Below are 25,157 nucleotides of genomic sequence, written 5' to 3'. Positions count from 1 at the left end.
AAGAGTTGAGAGTTAAGAGTTAAGAAATGGGAGTTTTGGTTTTTTCTTCGGAAAGTTTTTGTTATTTAGAAAATGAGAAGGAGTTGATGGACTGTACAAGTATCAGGATTGTTAGAAATTTTAGAAGTTCAAAAGTTGACAGGGTTGTTTTTTTCTCACTTGTGTGATTTATGTCCACAGGGTTAACTAGCTGCTTTCTGTAATTATACCTGTAATTTGTTCAAAGAAAAAAAGCACGTCAGTAATATGTTGGCTATTTGCAAAACCATTATGAACAAAATCAAACAGCTGACAAGTCCATTTAAGGGTTTAAGGGTCATTTACCTCTCCCAGACTGAATGTAGATTACAGCTTCGTTTTGTTTGTAATAAGCCCCAAGTCAACGGTACATGTCTTTATATGGGTTACATAAGCCTTTGATTAATCCACTAGATTTTTTGTGTTTAGATTATAATCCAGTGATTAATATTGCCGTCTTGTAGATTTCCTCATCCAGATCTAAACTGATTTAACTTTCCTAATAGGTAGTTACAGAAAACGTGGTGTCGTTAGATTTTTAACGCAGTGAAACTTATTTTTTTCCCCAGATATCAGAGTTATAAGAAAATTTATTGGCAATTAACTGTTTGTGTGAAATTGATTTTGAAATAAGTTGTCAATTTCGTATGAGTTTAAAGTTCTTTAGGTTAATGGCATTCTGGGTTGTAAGAGAAATTATCTACACAGTATGAAATGTTTTGAGATAGTTAAGATTAATTTTAAAAGAAGGGTTATTTAACGTTGTTAACCCAGGATTTGTAGTGTTGATATCAGGAGAGATAAGGCCAGAACAAATAATATCTTATGTTTCTCAATATGGAAACTGGATTTGAGTTTACAAGGAAATGTTGATGATGGCATTCTCTTCGTGGATTCTGGTAAGTAAGCAGGCTTTATTTTACAATGGTACAAAAGGATTAAATATTTTGTAAAAAGCTAACATTAATGAAGAATTCTTCATTAGAACTTTCGATAAAAAGAACCCAAATTATTCCTAAGGAATATTACTTGTATTTTTTCCAGTTTCCGAATTACTTAACACAAATAATGATTTCTATTCGTTAAAGAGTACTTGCGATCATTTGGGGGCGATATGGGGTGAGAATTGATAGCATTGTTTTGGACCGAGGATCAATTAAGGTAACTATCATATATATACTACAATAAGATCGCTCATATTCTTACTTAAAGTTGGAAGGTGTACTTATCATTATTTTAGGTCATCTAAATCTGCTGAATATTTGTAGATGGGCCTATTATAAGACGTGGGGTTATTACTGGACATCAAAAGGACATTACCAAACAGTTGAACCATGAGGGTGATCATGGTATTTTATGGTTATATTGTGACAAATCTTATGGTTATATTGTGACAGATTTTATGGTTATGTTATGACAGATTCAATGGTTATGTTGTGACAGATTTTATGGTTATGTTATGACAGATTCAATGGTTATGTTGTGACAGATTTTATGGTTATGTTGTGACAGATTTTATGGTTATGTTATGACAGATTCAATGGTTATGTTGTGACAGATTTAATGGTTATGTTGTGACAGATTTTATGGTTATGTTATGACAGATTCAATGGTTATGTTGTGACAGATTTAATGGTTATGTTGTGACAGATTTTATGTTGTGACAGATTTTATGGTTATATTGTGACAGATTTTATGGTTATGTTGTGACAGATTTAATGGTTATGTTGTGACAGATTTTATGGTTATGTTGTGACAGATTTTATGTTGTGACAGATTTAATGGTTATGTTGTGACAGATTTTATGGTTATGTTATGACAGATTCAATGGTTATGTTGTGACAGATTTTATGGTTATGTTATGACAGATTCAATGGTTATGTTGTGACAGATTTTATGGTTATGCTGTGACAGATTTTATGTTGTGACAGATTTTATGGTTATGTTATGACAGATTCAATGGTTATGTTGTGACAGATTTTATGGTTATGTTGTGACAGATTTTATGGTTATGTTGTGACAGATTTTATGGTTATGTTGTGACAGATTTTATGTTGTGACAGATTTTATGGTTATGTTGTGACAGATTTTATGGTTATGTTGTGACAGATTTTATGGTTATGTTGTGACAGATTTTATGTTGTGACAGATTTTATGTTGTGACAGATTTTATGTTGTGACAGATTTAATGGTTATGTTGTGACAGATTTTATGGTTATGTTGTGACAGATTTTATGTTGTGACAGATTTTATGGTTATGTTGTGACAGATTTTATGGTTATGTTGTGACAGATTTTATGTTGTGACAGATTTTATGGTTATGTTGTGACAGATTTTATGGTTATGTTGTGACAGATTTTATGTTGTGACAGATTTTATGGTTATGTTATGACAGATTCAATGGTTATGTTGTGACAGATTTAATGGTTATGTTGTGACAGATTTTATGGTTATATTGTGACAGATTTTATGGTGATGTTGTGACAGATTTTATGGTTATGTTGTGACAGATTTTATGTTGTGACAGATTTTATGGTTATGTTGTGACAGATTTAATGGTTATGTTGTGACAGATTTAATGGTTATGTTGTGACAGATTTAATGGTTATGTTGTGACAGATTTAATGGTTATGTTGTGACAGATTCAATGGTTATGTTGTGACATATTTTATGGTTATGTTATGACAGATTTTATGTTGTGACAGATTTTATGTTGTGACAGATTTTATGGTTATGTTGTGACAGATTTAATGGTTATATTGTGACAGATTTTATGGTTATGTTGTGACAGATTTTATGGTTATGTTATGACAGATTCAATGGTTATGTTGTGACAGATTTAATGGTTATGTTGTGACAGATTTAATGGTTATGTTGTGACAGATTTAATGGTTATATTGTGACAGATTTTATGTTGTGACAGATTTTATGTTGTGACAGATTTTATGGTTATGTTGTGACAGATTTAATGGTTATTTTGTGACAGATTTTTTGTTTATGTTTTGACATATTTTATGGTTTTGTTGTGTCAGTTTTAATGGTTATGTTGTGACAGATTTAATGGTTATGTTGTGACAGATTTAATGGTACAGATTTTATGGTTATGTTGTGACAGATTTAATGGTTATGTTGTGACAGATTTAATGGTTATTGTTGTGACAGATTTAATGGTTATGTTGTGACAGATTTAATGGTTATGTTGTGACAGATTTAATGGTTATGTTGTGACAGATTTAATGGTTATGTTTTATGTTGTGACAGATTTTATGGTTATGTTGTGACAGATTTTATGTTGTTTTAATGTTATGTTGTGACAGATTTTATGGTTATGTTATGACAGATTTAATTTAATGGTTATGTTGTGACAGATTCAGATTCAATGGTTATGTTGTGACAGATTTAATGGTTATGTTGTGACAGATTTAATGGTTATGTTGTGACAGATTTTATGTTGTGACAGATTTTATGTTGTGACAGATTTTATGGTTATGTTGTGACAGATTTTATGTTATGACAGATTCAATGGTTATGTTGTGACAGATTTAATGGTTATGTTGTGACAGATTTAATGGTTATGTTGTGACAGATTTTATGGTTATGTTGTGACAGATTTAATGGTTATATTGGTGGCAAATCCTACAAATATATTATGACAAAACTTATGTCTGTATTGCGACAAATTTGTTCGATTATGACAAATCTTACAACCACATCGTGTAGTGACTAATTCTTAAGATAATTAGGTTTTCGTAGTAGAAATTGATATCCTGATTTGGATGATACTGGGCATACAATCAATTTCAATGAATCAATTATATTTGAAAATGAATTGGTAACAAACTTAAAGTTCATTTTGTGTTCATTTCTATTTATCTTCTGAATAAAATTATACTCGGATTTTGACACAAATTTACTTGAATATAATTCCTGTAACATATGATCTACGACCAAAGACAATAAGGACGTTTGTTCTCACCTACTCCATCAGGAGGTTTATATTTTTTTACTGAAAGTTGAAAATGTTTATCTATAAATATACTATTATATATCAAGAGGACATGCGAAGATACTTACATTGTTAAACCCATGCAATCAGAGTTTGTTTAACAGTGAATAACGGATCAGAATATGTACACTGATAAAGACAACCACAGTTCAACACTAGTGGTATAAGTATACTGTTACAGACAGCTGTAAGTGCACACTGTCATATGTACTTTGTATATATGTGCCTGTCTGCTCCATAGAACCATAATAATTGGAATTATATCACAATTCTAATCACAGACTCACAATAATGAACATGTAGGTCACTTAGAAAACACAATACTCTGTCATGTTTTGGCTGACAGAGGTGTGTTCCATTGTGTTGTCTTCAAACCATCTTTCCACACTTTGTATTCCTATAAATTGTGTAGGGTTTATGAATTATCACATCATCCTGTTTAATTTTACATTCCATTTTGATTTTAGTCAAAAAATTAACGGCTTGATTTAATTCCACACCTATTAAGAATTGTTCAGTTTGTTGGATTTCCTTGGTTTAGCTCGATTGTTTGAGTTGTATATGTAGCATGTTTATTGCTGAGGAAGTCTACATTTCTTTCCCTTGGGAGGAAATCCTGGATTATCACAACAATGAAATGTCACTAATTTAGATCGCAGAGGGGGCAAAATACTATTTCTCCTTTCCTATTACAAATGTATAAGCAAGAGGACCTGTGTTTGATTCCTAGCAAAGATATAGAAGTAAACAACACACCAATTGTTAAAGGTGTCAGTATTGTAAAGTAATAAAGTGATATGTCAGTCACAGTATGATAATCAGAAATTAAGATTTGTTGTTGGGATTTCATTGGAAGCTGAGAAACAGACTAGTCTTTGTTATTATGGTTTTATCATTAGGCAAGACACTTTGCCCAGATTGCTCAGTATCGCATGTAATGCCCCTCCCATATGATGTTCAGTTAGGTTGTCTGACCTTTGACCTCTAGCTTACCCCTGAGTGGTTGGATGGTGCAGTGGTAATACAATCACATTTCACCTAGCTGTCTGGGGTTTGATTCCTGGAATGGAGGTGGGGGGGGGGGTGTTCACCTTTCTGACCATGTGGGTTTTACCGGTGTACTCCCATTCCCTCCCATAGTAGACTCAATGTGTTCTTACATGCAGCCCAACAAGAGTGATAAGTATTAGTTACTATAACTAGTTTTACAATTGTTGTAAAATAATAAAGTCCATATTTCTAATCCAGCAAACAAATGTCTGATATATATATATAAGTTATTTACAGGTTAAGGAAATCATCATTAACAATCATCTAAATTTACAGAAAGAAATTAAATGAAAATTCAAATTTAAATGATATTTCTCTTTATTGAATATTTACTAATGATTTGGTTTTTTTGAGACAGGTTTTGGCAGAATGAGTTCAATAGAAATTTTGATGGTTATTTTGTTGAGGTTATCAAGTGTTTTACTGATACAGAATAACAGAGCTACCTTCTTATCAAACATCTTGGTGATCCTAATTTTGTAAAGATATTCTGTGCTGTCAGTGGGTTTCCTTTGTTCTGAACTGTAAGATAGAGATCAGGTGTCAGGATATTTAATTATCCATAATTCTAGTATCTTATTGCACTTGGTACGGAGTATACCATAAAACCTTTTAAAAATACTTCATCATATCATTTAATTATCATGGGATTGATATTCATTTGTTCAAAAGAGACATTTTATATCCAGAAAAGGCATTTTCGATTTACAAGTTTGATTACTTGCATACATTTGAAGATCAGGAATTATTGATGTGATTAATGTGACTATGTTTTATTTTATGTGTCAGTATAACGATTTGGTGTATAGAATGAATGACACCATGGTGGATCAACTTTTGTTAAATATTCAAAGCTTGAAGGCATATTTCATGCAGTGGGGCTAATATTACCATTTGAAGGTGTGTTTGCAATAGCATCGATTCTTGCCGACCATACTAGCAAAAATATTTGCTATACAACAGAAGTACTTGTGAAACCTCTCTGTCTGTTCATCCTTTCTTGTGTCTCTTTCTTTTCTGGGTTTCTGAAAGATTGTCAGCATTCTAGCAGTTTCATTCCTTCAGGGATTCTCTTCAAACTTCACACACTTATTAAGTTTCGCAATATCCTGGGCAATATTGAGTTTCTTGGTTTTTGGGTCAAGGTCACTCTTACTATTTATAGAAAATCATTGTTGATGTTCCAGGAGCTTCCTTCCATGAGAAATACTCATCAGACTTCAGACATGTATAAAGCATTGAATTATCCTTTTTGAGTTTCAGTGCTGTTGGGTCAAGGTTACTGTTAGTAATTTTAGACAATTTATAAATCATTGTTGTTTAATAGCTTGTCGGGGCTGGTAAGGGGATAGGTATTGTTTCAGCAATACTCAGCATGCTTGTTAATTCTTAATGTATTTCGATGACATTTCGAAAAAACATATTTGGTTTCCTTTAAATGTATTCATCGGCCAATTTCCATTTTTAAAAGCCATGGAACTTTACCATCTCTTAAGCAAACATCTTTGAACAATATGTTGCTTTAATATAACATTGCTTTATATAAATTCCATTGCGCATGGTTAAAACTTCAGTCAAATATCAAAAGGATTCAAATGTGATAAAAAAAAATTGACACATTCTCTATAGAATTTATTTACTAGCATTTTTTCTTTTAACTTCAAAGATTTCAGGATTAAGTATTTGACCAGGAACCCATTAATTATTTTCACTGGTATAATTAAGTTTATAGACAATGGGTTTAAGTGTTATACAGAGAATTCAAGCTGTGTTTACTGTATAACTACAAAGTGTGATGCTACATTACTACTCATATCAAAAGAACTCATTTTTACTATAGAAGTGAGAAAAGAAACATTTCTTGTTTAAAAGGGTCTTTATAGATATGTTTAAATAATATTGAATGTAAATTTGATATACCAGGGAGTGTAATGTATTCTAATAGCAAGTAATACATTTCTAAAGCTTTCAATTCGTGGCTGTTAAGTATAGGCAATTTTTTTCACAAATAAATTGATACCGTATTTGTCTGGCTATAAGCCCACGTCTCATGATAAGCCAACGTCTCATGATAAGCCCACGTCTCATGATAAGCCCATGTCTCATGATAAGCCAACGTCTCATGATAAGCCAACGTCTCATGATAAGCCAACCTGTATATATTCTTGTTCAACAGAAATGACAAATGCTACATTGTTTTATAGTAAGTCCATCCCCTACTTTGAGTCAGTTTATGTGCTGGCCCTTTGGGCTTACAGAACATCCTTTGTTAGCCATCTGATATCATGGTGGGCTGTTCAAATCACTTAAAACAATTCTGTTATCGCTATTTCTTGAGAAGCACTTTATGCATCATTCTCAGATTCCCCTTGATCACTTGTGCTATTTTGATTTTGGTACTGACCAATAAAAAAACGTGGTTGACAGCAGGCATGTTGGATTCTGACAATGAAAATTTGTTATATCACTATCCATAGAGAAATAGACTTGATGGATTTTCCTTAAAAGAGCTCCCTTGGTCCCTTGTGCCCTTGAACTTGAGACTGATCAAAGAAGGAACAAAAAGTGGCTGACCTATGGCAAACTTAAATTTTGACATTTAGAGTTTGTTGTCACTATTTTTGTGCTCCCCATTAGGAGAGCATGTGGTTGTCGCTTTGTCTGTTCGTCTGTCCATTCGTCTGTCCATTCATCCATCATAATTTTGTTCTGAGCATAACACAAAAATTATGAGAGGTATCAACATAAAACTTCATATGTAGATAGGTCTTGATGCAATGCACCAGAACCATCACTCACTTTTGCATAATTTAGGAGTTATTGCCCTTTGCAATTTTTCATACTTAAATTTTGTCCGAAGCATTACAGTAAAACTATAAGAGGCATCAACATGAAACTTTGTAGGTAGATAGATCTCAACAAGATGGAGGCCGCTGCACAAGAATCATAACTCTCTTATTGCCCTTTTATTAAAACTGAAAATTGTCCAATTCCGGGAGCATATCCCGTCTCTGACGGCCCTTGTCTGGAGAAGTTCATGATGAATCATTCTCAAACTTTCATTTATAGGTTCCCCTTGTTTCCTGGCTATCATATGGTCAATATAACATATTAAAACCACTAACAGGAAAAAGAAGAAAAGGGGGAAAGATCCAACAAACAACGGACCAATAAAGGTCACACAGTGGTGGGCGTTAGGATCATTCTGGGATCTCTTGTAAATATTTCATGTTAACTTCTTCATCAGGATTTTACAGTAATAATAAAGGTCACACAATGGTGGGCGTTAGGATCATTCTGGGATCTCTTGTAAATATTTTTATATATTTTAGAGTAGGATTTTTTGTCTGATCTCTGAATTTAGTATATCATGCCATCTTAAGGTATAGATTTAGATTATTCCTAAGTATTTACCTATCTCCATTCCAGATCTAAGCTCATTAATAGGTTTAACGCAAAACAGAAAACGGTTTTCTTTCTGTCTAATCAGATTCTTGCTAAATCAATTAAGTTATGTGTTGGATTATCTTTTTTCTTGTTTTCATTTCATATGATCTTGATGAGATCAGCCTGAAGGACTTTTCTTTAAACAGAGTCAGTAATTTGAAAAAAAAGAAATTCAGCAAAATTCATTATTAAGAAATATTGATATCAGTTATGGGCAGGCAGAAAGCAGCCCTTGTGCAAATGTGTTACTGTGGACATATTATAATATGAAGCAGACTATTTACCATATTATTCTAATTTTTATGTAGTGGTTGAGTTCCATCAAACTTCCTTAAACCCTCTACGCGGGGCTTTGCGTCTGAATGCTGAACAGGGGACAAAAACCCTCCGCAACCCGCATTCACTCCTGTTTACCTATTTATCAAAATCACATGGCTACACACCTGATCAGTATCATGTCATGTGACCTCACACACTATAAGAACATTACAATTATCACCAGATATTATAATATCATTCATTAGTATTGGTACTGAGCTCAGTATGGGTAGACCTGACCTGGGTCTTTTGTCTGGTAAATATGGTAAGATCCATGTATCATATCTCGTCAACATGTACAAGGTATATAGGATTTCGTGTATAATTAAACATCTATTTAAACCTGAAGAAATGGCTTGATATGTACCTAATAGATTCCTGCGTGTTCCATGAAGCATCTCATTTTTGCCGAATCATTCACCGAGACGATATTAACGGGTGATATTTTGCCAGATATATCTATTGTACAGGTGTTTGGTATGAATGATACTTTGTTTTGAATGAGACATTCATAAAACATTGTATCAGGCATATTTTCATAGCAGATTTTTAAGTTGGCAGTGACTACTGTACGTAGGAACACCTTGTTGTATAGTGGAGTGTTAAATAGGTGCTCTCAATCAGGTACTCAAAGCATTCTTTGAATTCATTTTGGCAAAATAGAATATGTTTCATTCTTAACATTTGTTATCAAGAGAATGAGTGTATTATGCTGTGTGGACAACATACCAGATTTTGTCAGGTCAGCCTGATATTGGCCATTTCATGAGCTGTCTAAATCATGAAAAATACTAAAATCACCTAATACTTTTTAACTGTTTATTTAAAAGTTTCAAATTTATTTTTTGGATCTTACATAGTCAAAATAATATTCAAAGTAACGTAGAACATCATCTTAAATTGGTACAGATCTGATAATTATACAATGAAAGTGATTATAAAGTCTTTTTACCAGATGACCTTTTAAACCAGTCGGTCATCCTTGATTTTGAAGGTCATGACAAGAAAGTGTTTGACAAGAGGTTGCTATCATAGATATATGTCAGGAGAATTTGTAGTGTAAGAAAATGAATGGTCCAAGGGAAATAACTCCTGCGTAATTGTTTATTAAAGAAAGTCTGATTGATGAACATTTCCATGTTAGATTTATGGATTGCCATTTACTTTCTATATCAGTTTCTCTAAAATACCTAGACCCACTTGATTGAAAAATTTGCAGCATTTCAACTAACTTAGAAAAATGATTTTTTGCTTTGTATTTCCCATCTCCATTTTTCAAAAAAAAAAAAAAAAGAAAAGAAAATTGAATGAAAAAAACCTTAGTATTGAATTATTTACCAGGGATTAGGTAGGATTCTACGGTTAATAAAATGTAGTTAGTTGTAACAACCAGTGGAGCTGTAGTTGGGCAGTTTAGCAGTTCAGATGCAGGAAGGATGACATCAACTTGATACGGATGGTTAGTCAGATTCATATTAATTATTTGTGACATTTTAAGGCTGCACTTTCACATAGGAAATAATATTCTTTTTAGAATATTTGTGTTAAAAATTTTGCGTAATTTTTCTCCTTTTTTGTTTCAAATATTCTTATTAAAAATTTTGATAATTACTAATGTTAAATTTTCTGTGCCACCTTGAAAAAGGTGAGCCAGGATTACACTTTTCTCTTGTGTTGTCATAGACCCCCTTTTTATGAGTGGACGGAGTCTGCTGATTTTTTTATGTTTTGTGCTGAATGCTGACAAACAGGGGAGGTGGTTACCCCCATCGAAGAAGCAGAAATAAACCATTAGTGGATTTATACAGGGAATTGATAGATCATGTATTTCATCTGTCTTCTAAGAATGGACTACATCAATCAGAAATTAAAAAAAAATATATATATTTGTGTTTATATAAATTGTCAAAGATCAAGGTCTCACAATGTAAACCGCTTAAAATAGATTTCATTGAAGTGGTCAATTTCTTATATCTGTCCCAAACTCATTCAATAACAATCCATCTTTCTTGTGGGCATTTTGTTCATAGTTCACGCCAAAATCAGAGATGAAATAGTGTCTCAGCTTTTCAAGATCAAAGTCACTGTTGTTGATTTTTGAAATACGAATGTTCCATTTCGAATAAATGGCAAAGACATGTCGATAATCACTGACATCTGGGGTAATGAATAGAAAAGGTTTGCATGTCTCTATAATATAATTGTCGAATGTTGATGACCAGTTTGATTTTTAAAGTATGTACACAGAAAATATATTTAGAAAAAGGCAGGGAAAAGATGAGGCCCTGAAGTTTACCCTACAACAAAAAAAAAAAAAAAAAACGAAAATGATTATAAAACTGTATGATAAGGGAAGTTTTAGCAAAACCATGGTATGACAATATTTTCTGTAATGAAAAAAAATCCTTGAAAGGTTTCATTTACAGGTCAGTACAGAATAGAAAATTTGATTTAGAAACGTTACGGTGAAGAAGATGTCCTTGGTTGAGAATTATGGTTTAAGTTTTGAGATTGAAGGTATACACATGTTCCAAGAGTCACAAATATGTCTGGGTGGAATTTTAAATAAGTATGTGTTGACCATTAGCTTAGTTGTCCTTGATAAAGAGAAAGTTGTATGGGTGTTTATTTGTTGAAATCCGTTCTGATCTGATTAAAGCCACTTCTGTTCAACAAGAGATTTATAATGTTTCTGAATTAATTTGTAAGGAACTTAGCTACTGATTGTTAATTCATTCATATGTTAGTATACTCACTGCTCCATGGAGTTTGACACTGTCACCCCTGTGAGAGTATTATAGACTGACCGTAGTGAATGGTAGACTTAACTCATTCTTAAATAATAGGGGATATCATATCACATGGTAATAATTTTAAATCTGTTGAGATTTGAAGTATGTACCACTTTTAATATGGAGTGCTTGTTCCCTGCTTTTGTTGTTAATTCTGTTGTGAAAATTACATGAAAATGTGAAAAACTCCACAGAAAAAGGTTGGATAAAAAAACAGGATTCATTATGTTGCAAATTCATACAAAAAGAAAGAACAGAAAAGAGCGACGGTGTAGGCAAAGAAAAGGTAGGAGTGGTCAATTTTGTGTGGTCAGTTTTGTGTGGTCAGTTTTAGAGACATGCTCTCTTGTCAAAACTGGTATTGTTAAACAGTCATGTCTATAAATAAACAGTAACATTTTTTATGTTTTATTGTTTAGTTTGAATATAATTATCACCAAAAAGACTGACAAAGGATTAGGCACAAGTTATCACTACTTATCAACGCCTTCTCCCAATATACATATTAATTGACATTACAATACTGACAATACACGTAAATTTGTTACGGTTTGACATCAGAATCAAGTCCAAGATGGAGGAAGTCTGAAAGTGAAACACTCTGACTCTGTCAATAAAAAACCAGTTTCAGCACTGCATTGTCCAAGTACGCGATCACGGTCCTTTAGTAAACAAGCAGAAAAATTAGTTTCCCTTAGAATTGTGGGGATCAAATTTTGTTAAAAAATTTGACGGTGTCATTTTTTTCATTCCTAAAGATGCATGCAACCGAGCTAACTTTTTATGTCTTGTGTAAACACCCTGCTTGTTTAACATACAAGTAAGTCAGTGCTACATGATGGTGACAATAATTAAGAAGCTAACATTTAATTAGATAATTAATTGTCTAGAGACCAAGTGTTGTGTGTCGTAATTAGTCATGATTTGCACAGATGATATTTTACTCTGTATACATATTCACCAATTTCTTCAGAAGACGTGCTGATGTTTTGACAGAAATTAATTTCGAGACAATGAATGACTTTTCCTTGCTTTACAATTGAAGGGACCGAAAAATCACTTAGACTCTAATGAAATTTCGACTCAATGAAATTTGAGTCATCGGAACTAAAGAAGGGAAAAAATCGGGACTTGGATATTATTTTGACTCCAACAGAATTTTGACTCAGGTAATTTCAAGACAACAAGTTTTAGCAGTGCTGTAAATTTTCGTGTATAGTGTGCGTTTTTTCAAGCTAAAACTGTCGTGTCAAAAAGGGGATGCGCATTATATGCAGGAACATGCCATTCTTTGGGTTATCATTCCCGAGTTCTGCGTCCGCCATATTGGATTACCTCCCTTCACATAGTTATATGTAAAAGTCGTCGATCATATATGATAGTTTGGAGATAAAAAAAAAAAAAAAATAAATAAAATTTGAACGAGTTTGGAAGTTTTTGGGCGATTGTCGTTCTGTTCATAAATCGGACAGCCCATCCCACCGATGCCCAAAGTTGGTGACCTCATGACCTCTCTTGATCTGCATGGCCCGCAGGCACAGTTCTGTTGTACTGGCAGCGATGCCGGCATCTCAGTGATTGCATACAAAGTTGAACAGCTCTCTCTCCATGTGGGTGTTTCACTGTCGCACCTATTTCAGCCCTTCTGGTCAGTGGTTGGGACTTTAGACAGTCTTTTTTTTCTTCCGTGCTTTGATAGTTCACTCTGAAATGTCGAAGTGGCGACCGGCAGCACAAAACTCGAGTCTCTCGGCGTAGTCAATGGCGTTCGCTGTTTCCCCATGTCGAAGTCAGTGTAAACAATCTATAATTAAGTACCTTCGGATACCGCAGTAGGTACAGATATGGGGACAAGGTAGGATTGAAACTTTTCAGACAGTTAAAACAACATTGTTTTCTGAGCAATAGCACGCGTTCAGCCCAAGCCAGGTGTCATCAATCTCCTCATACTCAATGTGTTTGTTACCTGTTAAAAACCGTTAGTTATCCAATTAGCCAAGCCTTTCATGCTTGTTAAGTCAGGCACCTGTGTGAATTTGTTTTCATAAGGTAATTAAATATGTTAGGGTCACGATGATTGTGGTTTCCTAATTATCAATGGATCAAACCACAACTGTTTCATCGCGGTACCAGTAATCAATTAATCTTTCTGTAGAAAACCCTCTTTTTTTTTTTAATCTGACCCCAAATAAGTACCTGCGCACTATACCTGCAAATTTACGGTATTTAGAAAAGGTGACGGACTTTCACAGTGGTAGTATCCCCCCTCCCAGATGACACAGGTAACAATATTATACAGGCATTCGTATTCTATCACCTAATCTAATGTCCATCACTACCATGCCTTGGTAATCTTTCACCTGTCTTTCCTTTCCTTCGTGTCGGACTGATCACCTTGCCATCTAGGTTGGGGGACCCCGACAAAGAGACCAACTTATTGTATTGAAAACAAAATCAGCAAAAGTATACAGTTTGATGAGTTGACACAGCCATCCACTTGAGTGCCCACATGAGGTAGACATGAATGAAAACACTTAATTGCACAATCGCACAGATTAAGAATATTTCACATCTTAATGTTACATAACAAACACTACACACTGATTTCATCAACATATAGAATATATCCACATATACACACCAACCATAATGTAGAATATATCCACATATACAGCATACAGAATACATGCACACATATACAGCATACAGAATACATACACATATACAGCATACAGAATACATACACACATATACACACATATATAGCATACAGAATACATACACACATATACACACATATACAGCATACAGAATATATACACACATATAGAATACATACACACACATACACATATATAGCATACAGAATACATACACACATATAGAATACATACACACACATACACACATATATAGCACACAGAATACATACACACATATACACACATATATAGCATACAGAATACATACACACATATACAGCATACAGAATACATACACATATATACAGCATACAGAATACATACACACATATACAGCATACAGAATACATACACACATATACAGCATACAGAATACATACACACATATACAGCCTACAGAATACATACACACATATACACACATATACAGCCTACAGAATACATACACACATATACACACATATACAGAATACATACACACATATACAGCATACAGAATACATACACACATATACACACATATACAGCATACAGAATACATACACACATATAGAATACATACACACATATACACACATATACAGCATACAGAATACATACACACATATAGAATACATACACACATATACACACATATACAGCCTACAGAATACATACACACATATACACACATATATCGCATACAGAATACATACACACATATACACACATATACAGCATACAGAATACATACACACATATACACACATATACAGCATACAGAATACATACACACATATACAGCATACAGAATTCATACACACATATACAGCATATAGAATACATGCACACATATAGAATACATACACACATATACACACATATACAGCATACAGAATACATACACACATATACAGCATACAGAATACATACACACATATACACATATACAGCATACAGAATATATACACACATATACAGCATACAGAATACATACACACATATACAGCATACAGAATACATACACATATATACAGCATACAGAATACATACACACATATACAAACCAACCAGAATTGAAAGTTAATAACAAAGTTGATATTCATGGTCCTAATTTTGACATTTTCTCACTAAAGTATTAAATGTTTATAATTTGCTGTATCTAATTATCATGTGACACAAATTCAGGATATGATAGGTTTTTTGTGTCTGACATGTGATTTAGAATAAGTAGTTTGAATCAAAGCAATAATATTTGAAATTATAACTACACAGGGTTTGAGTCGATTCCCACTAGCTTCAAGTTAGTGCAGTAGCGACTTTGAATTAGAAATATTATGATGTAGAGAAAAGGCATTATCGGCAGACAAATCTTTTGAATATATCAAATAAATCTGCTGACCCCAAACTCCTCAACCTTTTTTCATATTTACGAAAAACTGTTCAAAAAGCAAACTGCTGGCTTTTTTTGTTATTATTTTTATCTTAAAAAACAGAATTGTGTAAATGTAGCATTATATATTCTCCTACCATATTTATTTGCAAACAAACCCCCTTCTTCATTTATACAGAACTATCAATATAATTATAGAATATTTAATCAGCCCTCCTGTAACTTTTAGGTCCAGTGAGGGGGCTTATATGTGGATAAACAAGGTAGTAACCCTTTATTAGGATTCCTTTATGTTTTGATTTTTTTAATTGATTAACATTGTTTCCATAATAAATTCCCTGTTTCTTCAATGTAAAGTGCTTCAGGGAAAAAATATTATCATAAAAAAGCTATAAGAAAAAATATAGAGGAAGTAAACCTTACTCAAGTTGAAATCTGTATATTGTGTATTGGGTTAAAGTTATCTCCCTTAGCGGGACTCATTTTAGTTTTTTTTTCTTTCCCTATCAACAGGCTCTGATGAGGCATCATGGAAGGAGACAATCCGATTGCAGATGGAGGATGAATTAAATCAGAGGGTCCGAGAGGCTCTCGAAACTCCACCACTCGAGCGTGCAGAAAAACAAAAGCATTTACACTCTGGGTCAGGATCAAGGTCGGATGGCTTCGGGTCACGAATTATATTTAACTTTGATAATCGTGACTATCTTAACAATCAAAACTGGCGTGCCATTCAGGCTCAACGTCAGATGCAAAGGCTTGTTAGAATGAATTACATTCAGCAAAATCCAAATATAGACTTCATGTTTCGCGACGAGCTGTCCAAGTCAAATCAGGATGAATTTCCAGGTGTGTTCGGATTAGAAAATCTTTCCGAAGGAATCAAGGATTTAAATCGTCAGAGTTTGGAAAAGTACCCAACTTTACGACAAATTCAGAGACAGTTCTATACCAAGGAGGGATATTTAGCAGCTCTTCGGGCTGGAAAGTTTCCTGATGGAACTAAAATTTCTGTTGAAGGAAATGGAACATATGTGGACAAATTTGGTGTGGTTAGGGATGGAAATGGCCCCTTTTGGCCATCAGATTTAGGACCTTTATTTCCGACTCCACGTTTTTTGTGGTTTACGGAACATCTTCCTGTTGAGCCGCTGTTCTTCCATATACACAGTGAGTATTCCATATTTCTACATCTAATTGGTCGCATGTTGGAACTTTGTCAGTTCAGATTGCTTGATACTGTACAATGTTTTTTGAAAAATTGCTGTCCAAAGTATGGATAATGTGATACCAGAACAGATTTCTTTTCAAAACAAGTTTTTGATTGAAAAATAAACAAAAAAAACCCATAAATTTGAAACGTTTCAAAGGGGCTGAATTTAATCAGTTCCTGAGGTAATTACCTTTCTTTGCTAAAGAATATGTAAGTTTGAATATTTGATTGGAGACCAAAATTTCTAGACTATCAAAGTTCCGCTGTCTATGTTCCAACTTCCCATCTACATTGTATATTCCTTACCTTTTCTAGAAATGTTTAGAATTTGCTGCAGAAAGAAAGAAAGAAGTGACAGAGATGGATTAACACATTTTCAACATAATCATATCAAATTTTCTTCTAGTCTCTACAACACACAGCTGATATCAAAATTGTGAAAAGGTTTTTGTTTTCATAGAATTCAAATTTCAGACCTATTTTGGTATGGAGGAAAAATGCATGGACATGTTAATAATGCAATTAATTGAGGGAACATGATGTGTTCTATGATTTTGGTAATTAAAACTGGAAAATTTGAACTTTGAAAAAACAACCTTTTCATGAAGTAAATACATATACTTGTTATACATCAGAGAAACAGCATGTGTACGAAGTTTCTTGATTTTGGAAAGAATTTTTGTCATCAAACCTTTAATATACTTGGACCGCCTTGTAGATGTTACAAGGTATAAATATACAAATAGACATTCATGTGAAGTGAAATATTGGACATATGTCACAAACTCAAGGTAAGTGTGACTATACAGAATTCAGCTGAGAAGTAAGAAGTCAAAATTAAGGTAAGTGTTTGAAATCTGATCTGTAAAATATTTTGTGTAAGACTCCATAGAAACTCAAACATCATGAGAAAATTTTCAGCACATCAAGGAAGAAAACTTTTTCATGTTTAAAAAGAAAAAACTTTCAAACTGTTACAAGAAAACAAAAAATATATGTTTTCTGACTGCTTCCAAGACTCTGTCAAACCTACAATGACCAAGAAAGACAACTCTTTCAAACCTACAGCTGCCAAGAAAGACAACTGTCACAGGTATAAGGAAATAACTTTGAAGTTTTCTGGTAGCTACAAACATTGTTATTCCTTTGTAGAATATAATCTTTCCACTGTCAGATTTGTGGAGAAAATTGAGCCCATTTCAGTGCAGCTTTTATCAAAGGCATATAACTGGATTCTGAATAAATTCTAAGGACAGAAATGATTTTTGTACTAAATAGTGGACTGTAACAACCTCTACTGACCATGTACAGTAGTGTGTCAAACACTTTGTATGATGTATACAATCAGCTAGGGATGGGATATATGACTTTCTTGCAAGAAAATCAGGTAAAATTAAAAAAAAAATATGAACAACAACAGAAACGGACTGGCTTGTTACAAAATTCTACTAAACAGAATTTTTTTGCAAGTAATTGGGTAAGTGCATGGCTTAAATGATTAACCATACATAACTGTTTGGTGGAATCAAATTTCAGCACAAGCAAAACACATGCACATTGGCATTAATTGGCATATACTGGTATAGTGAAATGGTAATTTAATGCAAAAGTTCAGAAATTTGCTAAAATAAGGATACTGTTAAATGACGTATGATCACAGTAGTCTTAATTTATCTTTGATATTGTACGAGTAAACAAAATGGTTTGTTTTTTAATGTTTCAATCACTAATATATCTAGATGAGTTTGGTTGATTAATTAATGAAACAAATTCAAAATTGTGTTGATGATGTACATCAGGCATTATTAGGTATTTTTCAACAAAAATCATGTTTGATTGTTATGATGTTACCTCTAAGTAACAATTTTAATATGTTTGGTGTATGAAATATCCAAATGATCTTATCTGGTCTGTGTATATGGAGTTATCCCCCTTTTTTGACACTGCAGGAGAGAAATGTCAATGTTTGTACAGACTTGTTGATCTCAATCACTTTGATGTTTGATGCTACTGGTCAGTTTTAATGGCTAGACAAACATTGACCAGACCCTGCTAGTGACAACAAGTTGGTGCTATCTGCCAAATTTGACGTGCTATCTCTCCAAATAAATATTGACCAAACGCCTACTGTGATTGGATTACAATTTAACTGTCCAAAAGCATTTAATTTAAAATTTCAAACTGTGGTTTGAACTAAAGGACAGCTTATCAAAGATTTAAATAGAACAAAAATCAATGGGTAAAAAAAAAAGAAAAAAAAAATGACACAACTATAAATATTTGTTTCTTACAGTATTTTTTCATACATACGGTTTGCTGTTGTGAATGTGCCCTTGAGTAAAATCCTCTCCCCATTCACTCTGGATAGCAAATACGCAGTGGGCTTCCTGCATGGTGTTCAGTGAGCTAGCCACCATCTTCAAGGAGACTTCCCCCTCATTCACAATGACCCTGGCAGTTTGTTGGCTGTTAAATACAACAAATTTACAGTCATTGAACATTGAATTATACAAGATTATTGAAAAAAACACTTGTGCAGTTGTCAGCTTAAAGGATATGTCCATATAAGGTGCTAAATATTAGGACTGATATACAACCCAAGGTTTATTTCTTCTCATCCTTCAAGAGTTAAACAGTCTTGTCGTGTAATCTACATTGTGTAAATAGTAAAAAGCTTTATTCTGTGTCTGTCTGGAATTTCTGTCTCTTGTGAATGCATCTTTGTAAAATAATTCAGCTTTTTATGAACTTGTAAATGGTAACCTTATCACAGGACCTCCATTACCCATCGTGTGTTAACCTCTGTTATTATTTCCCCCAGATCTAATCTTTCGGGAAAATCTGACATTTTGAAAAGAGTTGGTGTGAAGGGAGATAATTCCACATCATCAATTAACTGAAGGTGTCAGGCCCTTGACATTTTGACAAAACTCACTGGCTGTCAAGACTGACTTGGCTCACAATGTCTCGGACCATGGTATGTCTACTAAGGAGCAATAATATAGGTTAGGTCATCAGGAGGTGAAAGTTTATTATCAACTGAAGCATTAGGTGAATTAAAAGTAAATTGATTACCCTTGGTAAACGACCATTAATAACAGAGAGTATTTGTCTGCATCCTCAAATTTATTGTGAAAAAAAATTGCCTTATTTTAAATCTAACATGATTTTCATTTTCTCTTTATTTCCAAAATAAAATGAAATTTCTTTGAAATCAGTTTTATCAAATGTCTTTTACCCCCAGGCATAATACTTGCCAACTTTTTAAAAAATTCATTGGGGATATTTTACATACCCAAAATAAAAACATAGATAAAATGTAGGTGTACCTTTCAGTAAGAAATAACACTTCGAAATGGCATCTGTTGGATACTTCAGTATGAAATCATTCAATCTTAGAATATAAGAATAGATTATCAAATTCACTTGTTGAAAATAGCAAAATAAAGGATGGGTGTGAGCTTTTCAGAGGAGAAAAAGATGTTCTGTTAACATCAATACAGGTATATATTTAGGTGTGTTTATTACCAAATATGGACTTATTACCAAATATGAACTTATTACTAAATATGAACTTATTACCAAATATGAACTTATTACCAAATATGAACTTATTATGACTCAAAGGCTTATTACTAGGTATGGGCTTATCACCAGGCACTGGCTTATTACCAGAGTTACAGCCAAATTTTGGAATAATTGTGATTTTTAGCTCTTTCTAAATGTACTGAATGATTTAAGGAGATTTTCAGTATCACAATCAGAAATACCTTACTTAACATGTTGGAGTGTGTTGTACTGTATATTAAAAGTACGATACTTGGTTGAAATATCTACCGACCACTATACAAATATTGACAGTAGAATGTCTGTGTTATGTTTGTTCCTAAGGACAACCCTAATTATGTCACCGTGCCCTCCATATATATTTGTTTGGAACACAGGTAGTCATTGTAGTCGTCAAATATCTTTATTGTCAGTTTTCGGTTTTTTTTATAACAGAACAAATGTAGGATATACTTAAATATAACTCTCAGTGGAGAAGTATTCTTTTGTTGACCGGAATACTTGCAGGTAAATATTTTGTTCAAGTTCATACTTTAGTGTGTAAAATGCAAGTTTACAGTGTTTTATTAATATTCATGTAAAATCCTACTGCAGTGTTATTTGAAATAGATATTTTTCAATTAAAAAAAAATGCTTTTTCATGACAGTGTATCCTTTGACTTTATGTTTTTTTTTTTTTTTTTTTATAAAAATAAAGAAAAAAAATGTCTTGAATTGAGAAAGAGAGAGAGAGAAAGGATATAAAATGAAAAAATACTTGGTTCTAAATGATAGAGAGAGAGAGAGAGAAAGGATATTAATGAAAAAATGCTTGGTTCTAAATGATATTATGGGGCAGGGAATGATCTTTGACCCTGAAAATCGGAACAGCAGGTTAACCTTCGTAAGCATACTTACCAGAAAAGTTCACCACTGCGTGTGTATGTAGTACCCTGTGTCAATATTTCATCATTCCCAACACAATGTGAATAGTCAATGTTTGTGTAATCTCTTAGTCGAGTTTACCTGCTTATAACAGTCATTCATCTGATCATACGTACCTAGTTCAGTAGAAATTCAGTAGATTTTTACATACAAGTACAAACTTTTCATATTAGTTTGGGAATAAATATCTGTTGTGATAATCAATGGTCTTTTGACATTTTGGCAAATGCTCTTTTACGAAAATTTACTTGGGATGTAACTTAAAATTTATAAAAGCGCTACTTCAAGTTTTAACTCTGATTATTTTTTTTAATTTTAATTTCCTTTAAAAAAATTTTTTTTCTGATGTCAAAACAATTGTCACAATTGTAATGGAATTTTCAATTCTCAAAAGTTCTTTAATACACCTCTCCAGGTCTTTGAAAATTATAAGAAAGAGAAAGAGGGGGTAGTCTGTGTGTGTGGAGGGTGGGGGGAGTCTGTGTGTGTGGAGGATGGGGGGAGTCTGTGTATGTGGAGGGGACGGGGGTAGTCTGTGTGTGTGGAGGGGATATGTGTCTTTGTGTGTGAAGGGGACGGGGGTAGTCTGTATGTGTGGAGGGTGGGGGGAGTCTGTGTGTGTGGAGGGAGGGGATGTGTGTCTGTTTGTGTGTAGGGGACGGGGTAGTCTGTGTGTGTGGAGGGAGGGGATGTGTATCTGTGTGTGTGGCGGGGACGGGGGTAGTCTGAGTGTGTGGAGGGTGGGGGGAGTCTCTGTGTGTGGAGGGGACGGGATTAGTCTCTGTGTGTGGAGGGTGGGGGGAGTCTGTGTTTGTGGAAGGTGGGGGTAGTCTGTGTGTGTGGAGGGGACGGGGGTAGACTGTATGTGTGGAGGGGACGGGGTAGTCTGTGTGTGTGGAGGGTGGGGGGAGTCTGTGTGTGTGGAGGGTGGGGGGAGTCTGTGTGTGTGGAGGGGACGGGTGTAGTCTGTGTGTGTGGAGGGGACGGGGTAGTCTGTGTGTGTGGAGGGTGGGGGTTAGTCTGTGTGTGTGGAGGGGACGGGTGTAGTCTGTGTGTGTGGAGGGGACGGGGTAGTCTGTGTGTGTGGAGGGTGGGGGGAGTCTGTGTGTGTGGAAGGGACGGGGGTAGTCTGTGTGTGTGGAGGGTGGGGGGAGTCTGTGTGTGTGGAGGGTGGGGGGAGTCTGTGTGTGTGGAGGGTGGGGGGAGTCTGTGTGTGTGGAGGATGGGGGTAGTCTGTGAGTGTGGAGGGGACGGGGGGAGTCTCTGTGTGTGGAGGGTGGGGGGAGTCTGTGTGTGTGGAGGGGACGGGGGTAGTCTGTGTGTGTGGAGGGGATGGGGGTAGTCTGTGTGTGTGGAGGGTGGGGGGAGTCTGTGTGTGTGGAGGGTGGGGGGAGTCTGTGTGTGTGGAGGGTGGGGGTAGTCTGTGAGTGTGGAGGGGACGGGGGGAGTCTGTGTGTGTAGAGGGTGGGGGGAGTCTGTGTGTGTGAAATGATGGTATATGAAATTCTAATTATAAATAAAGTGCAATAAATCTTCTCAGTGATTTGGATTTAAACAAAAATATTTAGATTTAATGATCAATTATGTACTGAATCAAGATACATTAACGCATGTGCGCGAGGTTGTCCAATAAACTGGTTTAAGGCTGAGTGAACCCTGAGTGAAACAAGACCATTGTTTATATAACAGAATTTTAAACCAATGAATCTAAGTTTATTATTTGTATATAAATGTCTGTTATCACAGGAAGATCGAATGTAATGAATAAGGTCGGTATGAATTGGTGTCGGCTTGAAACTCAAACATTTTCACAACCCTCCGAAATGGCATACTGGTGCTACTGAGAACAAGCCCACTGAATAAACACACAATGTTTGTTGTTACGGGTAGAGAAATAAAGCTGGTCAATTTTTTTTTTAAAGTGTTAGAAGACTTTCTCAATTCTTATATACTAGTTGTATAATGATCACACGATAGCATTGTGTAGTCTGGGGATCATTTGGTTGCCTACACTGGAAACAGTAAGAACCTATGACATGTATAAGTGGTAGTTGTTGAACTGTTTTCAAAACTTTCATTGCCTATGTCAAAGACTTCTTTCGGAAAAGTGGGATATGCTGCATAAACTGTAATTTGGATTATTTACTGAAAGTTTTTCATGTTTTGTTTAATGTTTGATAAAATTCCTGATTCACAACATTAAGGAAAATGGAGAGATATTGTCACTGTGTCTGACTTGTTGAATCTATAATATCAAAACAGATCATGGCTTTGTGTTAAGTGTTCAGAAGCCAAGTGACCAGGTAACTATTGGAGATGTTGGATATTGTCAGAGATCATTGGTTGTTTTTGAATTTCAACAATGGTCAGAGTTCAACAAGGGTCATAGTTCAACAGTGATCAGAGTTCAACTAATTAAGACAATGCATGTACAGGTCATTGATGATAATTTTCCTTCAATGGGGGTCAGAGTTCAACAAAGGCCATCAGCTTGAGGTCATAGGTGATCATTTCCCTCAACAGGTCAAAGGACAACAGAGGTCATCAGAGGTCAATCATAATATTTGTGCAGCTTAGGCCAGAAATGAACATAGATCAATACATTTAGAAATAAGTTAAAACCAGTTTATGTGCAAGACTTGCAAGGAAGTTCAAAGGTCAATGTACTAATGAGAAAATTTGATCTTTCTGTAGTAAAATTTACCATAGATTTTTAGTTAAAGACATAGTTTGCTTTATAGAATTTAGGATTTAAAAATCAAATACTTTCTGAAATCGGATTTTAAAGATTTCAAGATATTTACTGTTTTGAACTTTAAGACCTAGAGAAGAATAACAGAACTTAACAGATAATTCATTATTTGGGGGAGACTCATTATAGACATCGATAAAAACTGCTTCTTTGAAAGTCAGGCAATCTAACATCATCAAAGGGGCCTAGCTAAGACAGGTAAAAATGGAATATTATTGAAATTGATGAAAGTATTATTGATTGTTAGCCACAAGAATGTGAAATCTTTTGGGATTTTTTTTATTACTCAAGGATGATAGTAGTGGAGATTCTATTAGCTGACAGTGTTGATTTCTTATTGACTTTTTCAATTTCTAAAACTAACCTTGCAGTGTTTGTTATGCTATAGAATATTGGAGTGAGGCATGGTTGTGTGCAGTCATTTTCTATATTTGAAAAGGAAAACAGAAAAATAAACTTAAATTTCTTCAATCATTTGTGGTCTTAAAAAAAGAGAAAAAAAATTCATCAAAAAATAAGTTTAGGTAGTTTGTAGCAATTATCAATTTATTTTGTTTTTGATATGTAATGAAATATACACAGAATTTATAGATAAGATTATACATGAATTTACTGGTAGTATGTTATGGACAAGGGAGTATTTTAATGTCTGTCTGGATGCAAAGGATTAGGTCCATTGTTATGTAAGAGATTAGTATATGGACAGTCTATAGAAACTATCAAGTGCCCTGCAGTCTAAAGCTATAACAAAGAACTGACAGAAAAACTTTCAACAACAGTTGGGTCATGTGACGCAAAGTTTATTTGAACGGTTTGGTGACAAACGTGATTAGATGGTTTAGAAATTTTCTGATACGTTAAGTTATCAAATTTATTTAATACTATTCATGAAGTGTTTGCATAAGGATTTTCTTGGTCTGGGGTATTTTTAAATTCTGTATTCTAGATAATACCAGCTCATCCTTGGCGATCAAGACACTCATGGATACTTGAACA

General features: G+C 34.2%; 1 protein-coding gene across 1 annotated transcript in view; it reads left to right on the top strand.

Moving 5' to 3' along the window:
- LOC132562165 (uncharacterized) overlaps window positions 1-25,157 on the top strand; it is a 114,924-nt gene that overhangs the window by 15,163 nt on the left and 74,604 nt on the right. The window contains exon 2 of the mRNA XM_060226896.1: window positions 16,219-16,875. Within this exon, the coding sequence (XP_060082879.1) occupies window positions 16,219-16,875 (657 nt within the window). The remainder of the gene's footprint in view (window positions 1-16,218; window positions 16,876-25,157) is intronic.

This window comes from Ylistrum balloti, unplaced genomic scaffold (assembly GCF_031769215.1).
Source record: "Ylistrum balloti isolate Yb309-2 unplaced genomic scaffold, AGI_CSIRO_Ybal_v1 Utg371358, whole genome shotgun sequence".
NCBI lineage: Eukaryota > Metazoa > Mollusca > Bivalvia > Pectinida > Pectinidae > Ylistrum > Ylistrum balloti.
This window is presented reverse-complemented; position numbering and strand designations above follow the sequence as displayed.